The 8,982-nt window shown below is 43.7% G+C and overlaps 1 protein-coding gene across 3 annotated transcripts; it reads right to left on the bottom strand.

The window, feature by feature from the left end:
* Positions 1–5,794: 5,794 nt before the first annotated feature.
* LOC123425682 (multiple organellar RNA editing factor 2, chloroplastic-like) lies at positions 5,795–8,782 on the bottom strand. Of its 3 annotated transcripts, none has more exons than XM_045109389.1 (5): positions 8,201–8,778; positions 7,747–7,844; positions 7,597–7,662; positions 7,021–7,089; positions 5,795–6,299 (listed from the first exon to the last, which is right to left on the bottom strand). In XM_045109389.1, exons 1-5 carry the CDS (start codon positions 8,458–8,460, stop codon positions 6,103–6,105), a joined length of 690 nt encoding a protein of 229 aa, XP_044965324.1. In that variant the 5' UTR covers positions 8,461–8,778; the 3' UTR covers positions 5,795–6,102. The 3 variants fall into 3 exon arrangements, with proteins under 3 accessions (XP_044965324.1, XP_044965325.1, XP_044965326.1); XM_045109391.1 differs by lacking the exon at positions 5,795–6,299 and adding an exon at positions 6,310–6,791 and having other exon boundaries at positions 8,201–8,782; XM_045109390.1 differs by lacking the exon at positions 7,597–7,662 and having other exon boundaries at positions 8,201–8,776.
* Between the last annotated feature and the right edge of the window lie 200 nt (positions 8,783–8,982).

The raw sequence follows: 8,982 nt of genomic DNA on the forward strand, positions 1-8,982 counted from the left end.
CAAATTACCTCTCGTCATGTTGAGATTGATATTGTCTCTTTCTTCTTCCTTGCATACGACAGCTATTGGTTGTCTTGACAATTTGTTTTCCTATAAAATGCCTATGCATAGGAAGTATGTTAGACTTAGATGTGATTTTCACATGCTTTAGGATGCTCTCGTTGTGCTTCAATTCTTGTCTTTTGTGACAGCATCATTGATGCCTAGCTAAGGGCGTTAAACAATAGCGCTTGTTGGGAGGCAACCCAATGAATTTATCCTTTTTATTTCTGTTTTGTGTTTTCCACACTTTCATAATTCTGTTATGATTGTGTTTTTTGTGTTTCTTTTTGCGTTTGTGCCAAGCAAAACCGTTATGATTAGTCTTGGGGATGATCGTTTGGTCATGCTGGAAAAGACAGAAACTTTCTGCTCATGAAAAGAATTTTCATTTTTTTCTGTAAAAGATTTTGAGCTGATTCTTTTTACTTCTGATTGCTACGCAAATTCTTCACACTGTCGTAATTGTTCAGAATTTTTGAAGTACCAGAGGTATACGAAACATACCGATTGCTACAGACTGGTCTGCTGTTAACAGATTCTGTTTTTGTTGTGTTGGTTGCTTATTTTGATGAAACTATGGATAGTATCGGGGGGGTATTAGCCATGGAAGATTGAAAGTACAGTAACCCAACGTCAGCACAAGTAGAATTTAAGTTTGCTACAGTACCTAAGGAAGTGGTGGTTTTATTTCTTGTACTAATGTTATCACGAGTTTCTGTTTAAGTTTCGTGTTGTGAAGTTTTCTAGTTTTGGGTGAAGTTCTTATGGACAAAGAGATAAAGAGTGGCAAGAGATCAAGCTTGGGGATGCCCAAGGCACCCCAAGAGCTTCAAGGATGCCGTAAAAGCCTAAGCCTGGGGATGCCCCGGGAAGGCATCCCCTCTCTCGTCTTCAATCCATCGGTAACGTTACTTGGGGCTATATTTTTATTCACCACTTGTTATGTGTTTTTGCTTGGAGCGTCTTGTATCGTAGGAGTCTTTTATTTTTGTTGTGTCACAATCATCCTTGCTGCACACCTAGAGAGAGAGACAGGCACACACCATGATTTTGTCGAGCTTCACTTATATCTTTTGGTAGACAATTCAGCTCACATGTGTTTCACTTATATCTTTTGAGCTAGATACTTTTGCTCTATGTGCTTCACTTATATCTTTTAGAGCGCAGCGGTGCGTGGCTTGGTAGTTGATCTATGCTTTGAAAGTAGTCTCAAAAGGGGTAGTTATCCAAAGGGATACGAAAACTTCCACCTTCATGTGCATTGAATAGTTAGAAAAGTTTGATTCATCTCAATTGGTTTTGAATTGTGGTTATGGTAATATTGAAGTCATGCTAGTAAGGTGTTGTGGATCTAGAAATACTTGTGTTGAAGTTAGTGATTCCCGTAGCATGCACGTATGGTGAACCGCTATGTGATGAAATCTGAGCATGATTAGTATATTGATTGTCATCCGTTGCGTGGCGGTCGGGATCGCGCGATGGTTCATACCTACCAACCCTTCCCCTAGGAGTATGCGTTGAATTCTTTGTTTCTATTACTAATAAAACTTTTGCAACAAGTATATGAGTTCTTACCACCGCTACGCTACATCACCCTTTCCGCTTCGAGGGAACACCAACGCAAGGCTCCAAGGCCACGGGGGAAATCCTTTGCATACTTGCCTAGGAAGTCCCTTAAGGCGTAGCCGCAGCTGAAGAATTCCTGGTGCCGTTACTGAGGAGTATCAAGCAACACTCCTATTTCTGGCGCCGTTGTCGGTGATACACAGCAAACATAAAAAGTATTTCTGGCGCCGTTGGAAGGTCTTTTGTTGCAGTAGCATGCACTACCTTGCACAGGATGGCTACTGTAAATTCGAGCCCGTGCGATCTTATCCACGAAGATATCAGATGAAATCTCGATCATATGTTTGTTCCGAGCAGTTCTAGCTCATACTTCTTTGCAGTGGTCTTAATCAGAATTTTGTCGACCGTCACTTTGAGGAAGCATTCTTACTATTTTGTTCGAGTGCAATTGCTATATTCCTGTTCAGATATTCCTGTCATTTTGATTCAGATATATCTTCAATTTATTCTGTAGCTAATGTGTTGTCCGTCTTCAGGATGGCTCCACCTACTCGTGAGAACCCAGGGCGTGAGGATGTGCCGCCACCACCTCCTCCTCCGGAGAATCCTCCTCCTCTGCCGCCTCCTCCTGCTGAGGCTTGGCAAGCGGTGATGGCTGCTACTAATGCAAACACTCAGATGCTGCTACAGTTGTTGCAAGAGAGGGGTAATCAGCAGCAAGGCAATTTTCAGCATGGTGGTAATCAGTTTGCTAATCTGTGTCAGTTCTTGTCGAATCAGCCAAAGACTTTCACTTCCTGTGACCAGCCGTTTGATGCCGAGGATTGGATCCGTGATATGAACAAGCATTTCGAGTGTAGCAATGTTTGTCCTGAGGATTTTGTTAAATTTGCAACATTCCAGTTGAAGGGGCAAGCTTCTATCTGGTGGCAACAGTTGAAGGATTCAAGAGGCACTAGAGTGATCACTTGGGATGAGTTCTGCCATGACTTTAGGTCCCACTACATTCCTTCCAGCTTCATGGAGGAGATGCGTGAGAAGTTCAGGCGCTTGAAGCAGGGTGGTAACTCTGTGTACAAGTACAACGTTGAGTTCCACGAGCTAGCCCGGTACGCCTTACAGGATATCCCTGATCAGAAGAGCAAGATTTATCAATTCAGAGGTGGCTTGAAAGAGGATTTGCAGTTAGCTCTTGCTTTGCAAGATCCTGAGGAGTTCAACAAGTTCTACAACTTAGCTCTCAGGGCAGAGGCAGCCTTGCTCAGGGTGGAGAATTCTAAGAAGCGCTTCAAAGATTCCAGCTCTTCTTCTACTCAGGTGGTTCACAAGCAACAGAAGTTTTGGGTGTCTCCTCCTCCTCCTCGGCACTCGCAGCAGCTCAAGCATTCTGGTGGCTGTGGTTCTTCCCACCCACCCAACCCAGTCTTTCAGCAGAGATTCCAGCATCAAAAGCAAGGGCCTCCTCAGACTCAGTACCGGCAGCCAGCAGATGTTACTTGTCACAAGTGTGGGCAGAAGGGTCCACTACTAGGAAAAGGCCTGCTAGTGGCGCACCTGTTTTGGCTACTAATGGCGCACTACAGGTGTGCCGCTAGCATCACGCCATTAGAATTTTTTACTAATGGCGCACCACAGGTGCGCCATTAGTATCTTGTATACTAATGGCGCACGAGGCAGTGCGCCATTAGTATAGCCCATCGTGCTCCATTAATATGCCTCCCAGGGCATATATACTAATGGCGTACCAGGCAGTGCGCCATTAATATAGCCCATGGTGCTCCATTAGTATGCCTCCCAGGGCATATATACTAATGGCGCACCAGGCAGTGCGCCATTAGTATAGCCCATGGTGCTCCATTAGTATCTGGTATTCTGGCATATATATGTTTTGTTTCAAAACCACAAATTCAACAGCACATAACATATATATCAAATATATAATACATAATATGTGCCCAATAGTTTTACTGATCCACAACACATAACATATATGCAAAGTTGCATAACCAATTTCATGATCCATATATCCAAATTCCATAGCATCCATACATCCAAAATTCCATAGCATCCATATATACATTTAGTTCCATAGCATCCATACATACATAGCTCCATAGAAAATATAATACACAACGATACTTTGCGGGCATTAGTAAGTAATATTTGGCACTAAAACAAATGCCTTCATGTCCATACCATAGTCCAAAGAGCATCCGCGTGGCAACCTACAAGATAAAATCATGAACATGTCAAATTTAACACTCTAAATCATGAAGATCTTCAAGAATGGTCTCTAATTATAAATTTGATCTTCAAATGGGTCAAATGATCTCTACTTACATGTTTTGAGCAACAATGCTAGTGATGCAGAGGCGAAAAGAGCAACCTCTAGAAAATTACAACACTTGAAAAGCATAGAGATTTCTATTGATAAATAGATAGGAGTAGAGAAAGAAGCACCTCTGGGTGGTACACTCATTGCTTGTCTACTTCACATACATGCATGCATTTCCTTTCACAGATTATTTGATGATGCTGGTGCTATTAGGTGATGGCGGAACAGAGAGCAGTTGCACGGAATGTATTGACAAATATTAATTAGGGGCAATTTAGACAATTATAGTACCATGTTGATCATTGTGCCTTCTATGTTCGTGTTCAGAGCGAGTACATTGTAGCTTAATACCTTTCAACTCAAATATTTAAGTTAACATATCGTGGAGAGATGTATCTATTTACTTTGCTAATTCTTTCACTAATGGAATCAATCAATCATGTTCCACTACAGGGCTCCCACGTATCAAAGAGGAAATAGAAAAGACTAAAGTCTTAGTAAAACATAACATGGTTATCTTACCTTTTTCTCCAAATCAAGACTTTCAGAAGCAAGTCCTTCAAGCCAAAGTACAATCCGCAGACACAATTGTGTTGTAAGATCCGTTGCAACATAGCGACAAGCCTCCTGATGGGATGTAGTTGGTGTCTGTCATAAAAAAAATAATACATCCTTAAGATAAATCCACATATACAAGCATAAAGTGTATACAAAGAGAAAAGACTTTAAGCTATTCACGATTAGAAACTTAGTTTACCATGAATAGTCCTTCGCGAAGCTCTTCATTTGCTGCAATGTAACACATGCAATTTCATGCACGGTGTCGCAAACAATTTACTTACAAGAACGTTGTATCATAAGAGTTATTACCTTTCCCATAGAGGTACCAAAGAAGGGACCAAGAAGCAGCTTCATCCAGTAATAGTTTTGCTCTTTGCTGCACTAGTAAGCTTGCACGTGCAATGCACGATAACGTAATAGAAAACAAAATCTCATTCATCTACTTACGAATAAACAAAAAACTATATAAGTTTTCACATGCAAGATTCAACTAAATAGTTAGAGAGAAAATATTTCTGTAAGACTTTTGAACCTCTCTAGTTGCAAATTCCAATGCATAATCAGATATCTAATTGTTGTAATAAATGCTTGGTCATCCAAAAATCTAATAACAGGAATGCTCCGTAATCATCTCAAGCGTTAGATAAAAATATATCCATGTGAAACAAATTGATTATACAAGTACATTGTTTTGTTTTGTTAGAAAGAAGTATAATATTCCATTAACAACTCAAAGAAAAGCATGCTCCCTAACCTCACTAACTCTGTGATCATTCCCTCAACAACAACAAAACAAACTCTGGTATTGAATGTTGTGTCACTGATTCCCTGTGACTTATGAGATCTCATGCCAATGGACAAGATCCAAGGCATACAAATATGTCCTAAAGCCACATCTTCTGAAAAGTCATACATGAAAATCAAGAATTCATTGTCTGCACTCATTAAGTCTAGTGCATTCTCTTCTTTACCATGAACTTCAGAAACTTGAGGCGTCCGATTTCTGCTTGTTAGTGTCAGCTTGCCCTTTTTGAGTATGCAACAAAAAAAATAGATGGAACTCTATTTATCTACACTTAAAAATACAAACGATTACAATATTTGGCAGAGGTCTGAGTTGTGCAATATCAGACTTCCTGTCATAATAATGAGAGGTACAAAAGAGGAGTAAACATCATTAATGAAAGAGGCTAAAAGAATCATGTGGATTTATGGCACAAATCAACATTGACAACCTTAAAATGATTATGACTAAGAAGAATAACTAAAAAGATTAGGAATGCAAAGTGAGAGCTTGAAACTGAACACTTTTGTAGACCAATAAATGAGTTCACATATTGATAGTTAACATCATTGGAGTACCATGAAACAAAAAGCGAGCCACGACACCATCTTTCAGTTCCCACACGATCCAACAGTAAGGCTCTCTTCCAGACAAAGAACATACCCTCCCATTCTGCGTTGAGATGCCGTGTAGGAAGCAGACATTGCCCAGGCCATGGCCTTTGCCAAAGACCTCGTCGAACCTCGCCGAGAAAAACTGTAGCTGGTCATCCCTGACCGGGTGCAGCATCTTCACGGCGACCTCGTGGTACCGGTCATAATCCTGCGTCCTCTGGTGATGCGTCTCTATCCAGACGTCCTCGAAGGGGCCTCTCCTGATCCGGTGCTTCAGATTCAGCACCGCCGATCCACGGGCTTATCTGGCTTGGGCCGGAGAAGACCGTCCGGTAGTGATCGGGGTCCTTCTCCAACAGCATGTACTCGAACGACTCGGTGTCGGCCGGCTGGCAGGCTGCCATTCGTGCAGTCAGAAAAATTCACCATCGGTTTCTCAACAACAGGTATAGAGTACAGAGTACAGACTGTAGAATCAACACAAACTTGTACACTAGGAGCTTGTACTCTCACTAATCAATGATAATCTCTTGTTTCTTGGGCACAGATCAACGGAGAACAACTAGAGCAAGATCCCTGCTATGACATTCACACTCAACTGTAAAACTGGGAGCTTGGTGCAGGCTACAGGGGATGCGCAAAATTCAGCGCAGATATAAGCAGCAAACCCGCTCAAGAACCGTAAGAATGACTCAACTAATCTCGCACGGGTCAATGGGCAAGCAAAGGCCTGGCCTGGATCACGAACATAATCAAGAATCCGGCCACAAGGAGCAAGAACCGCTTGGCCAATCCAACGAGAATCACTCAGGCAGCCGGCGAGGAGTTCAAAATAACTTCGCTTGGCAGATAACAACGGTAGCAATACTTGGCCTCGTGGATTTGGAAGCTGCAGGGAACACAGTCATCTTTGACTATGAGCAATAGAATATGTAATAGATGCTTCAGATATGTTGAATATCAAACAGAATATGTGGCGGTTCAGGAAAGATGAAAAAACATGGCGTTGTCAATCTAAGACGGTTGAATCCCAGCCCAGGGCAATGAGAAATTAATATTAATAACCAAAAAAGAAAGAAAGAATTGCAGGTTGAAAAATAGAAAGAGAGGGGATGCACCAGTGTCCCAGCCGGCGAGCTTGAGCTTCTTGCCGGCAATGTTAACCATCTTGACCTTGAAGTCGACGCCTGCAAACAGGAATAGATGCAATTGCCTTATGGTTAGGTAGGTAGGTCTGATTGGATTTGAAAGAAAGAAAGGAAGAAAGAAACCATTGCTCAGCAGAGACAGATTAGAGCACCATGGGTTGTACTGAAAGAGGATGTATGTTTCATGATAAAAGAAATCTACTCACGTGCATGACCATCTACAAGTTTATTAGCAATTAAATCAATGATACCGCCCATAATGCCGCATCGGATAACCAAGATGGAATCATTTAAATGCTAATGGACAACACAAGATTGCTGGTTGAAAAAAACAAGATGTACTTCTGTACTGCAAGTCTGTAACCTTGAAAAAACTAAAATGGTTGTCGACTTGAGCAGCTCTAATCCCACACAGAATGTTATAGACTAACTCCCTTCCACAAATGGCTTATCATCGACAGGAAGTATTTAACTTAATATGGCATTGTTTAAACAAAAAGGTAGCAAAATATGGTTGCGGGATATGTATAACATGTCCAGAATTACCTCCATAGTCCTTGTGTTCAGGTTCAACAAAGGAATCAGGGAGCACAAAAAGAACACCAGGAATACCTGCAGCACAAACAAACAGATGTATTTAGACACACACACACACCCCACGAGAAGGAGAAACAGGACAGGTTAGCTCAGACGAACCTTCAAGCTTGTTGGATGTCTCTTCATCAATCTCACACCCGAACCCAAAGTAGCGCTCACACGAGACGTTGTAAATCTTCTTCTTGGCCTCCTCCTCGCTGCCGCAGAATGCAAAGATGGAACAGTATCGGCTTATCAGGCTTACACAAACAATACTCGACAGAAACTACTGCGGAACTAGTCGTCCAACCCAAACAAGACACAAGTTTGCTGAAACCGCGCACTTGACAGCAGGCAGACATGTCCACAAGATACAGGGACCAGGGATTGCGCCAAAAATGGACACTGGTAATAAGCTAACAGAGGCAAGTAGTTTCAGTACGTCTTGTCTAAGACAGTATCACTACATCGGTGACTGGCCGATCGACACTGTCATGCAAGCATTGTTCATGATTAGATGCAGCAGCAGCAGCAGGCAGGTAGCGGTGAGGGGTGCACAGCGGGTGGGGAGTACCTTGCGAGGACCTTGGCGAGGGTCTGTATGTAGCAGTCGATCATCTGGTGCTTGGAGGCGCCCTCGCCGCCGGGCTTGTTCATGACGATGAGCCAGTGCTCGTAGTCGCACCCGGGGAACAGCGGCGCCATCACTCTCAGCTCAAGAATCATACTTTCTACAGGGGACAAGAATAAAAATTGACAAAACCATGAACGGATCCGCACCTTGGAGGCGCTTGAAATCGGCGGCCTACATCTGGTCGACGCCCCTGGGCGCATCCGGGTAGCCGTAGTCGCCTCCGAACTGCTCCAAGAACTCCTCCCTGTTGTGCTCCATGCCTCCCCCTCGCTCCCCTCGTGAATCCACTCGGCTCAGACCGCGGCCACAACCAGAAAAGGCTGACCAGATTAGCTGGACGGAGCGAACCCGAGGGGGATCCTGATAGATCCGGTGGCGAGAGTGGAGCTAGGTGGCGGCAGGCGTGGCGCGCACTGGGCCGATTAGACTATTCTCCCCTCGTGCACGGAAGGGGGACGCGGAGGGCGGCCGAGGAGGCGGCCTCAGCCCACTGGACGCCGTCTTGCGGAGGCGCGGAGGTGGTGGGAGAGGCGGAGGCGGAGGGGCCGTCGTGTAGATCTCGATCCGACATTGAGAGGAGGGGGAGGGGGAGGTGGTGGCAGTGGAGATGGGGGAGGAAATGGATGCTGGTAGTCGTTCGGCAGTAGTGGCGCACTGGATGTGCGCCATTACTAGTTTAACTAGTAATGGTGCACTCTGTCCCGGTGTGCCATTAGTAGTTT

This window comes from Hordeum vulgare, chromosome 2H (assembly GCF_904849725.1).
Source record: "Hordeum vulgare subsp. vulgare chromosome 2H, MorexV3_pseudomolecules_assembly, whole genome shotgun sequence".
Taxonomy (NCBI): domain Eukaryota; kingdom Viridiplantae; phylum Streptophyta; class Magnoliopsida; order Poales; family Poaceae; genus Hordeum; species Hordeum vulgare.

Excerpts from the sequence above, each read along its gene's own strand:
- LOC123425682 (XM_045109389.1), bottom strand. The coding sequence starts at position 8,460 with ATGCGCCCAGGGGCGTCGACCAGATGTAGGCCGCCGATTTCAAGCGCC. Across the intron at positions 7,663-7,746 it reads GACATCCAACAAGCTTGAAG|GTATTCCTGGTGTTCTTTTT; the intron begins GTTCGTCTGAGC and ends TTTGTGCTGCAG. Across the intron at positions 6,300-7,020 it reads GCTCGCCGGCTGGGACACTG|CCTGCCAGCCGGCCGACACC; the intron begins GTGCATCCCCTC and ends CACGAATGGCAG.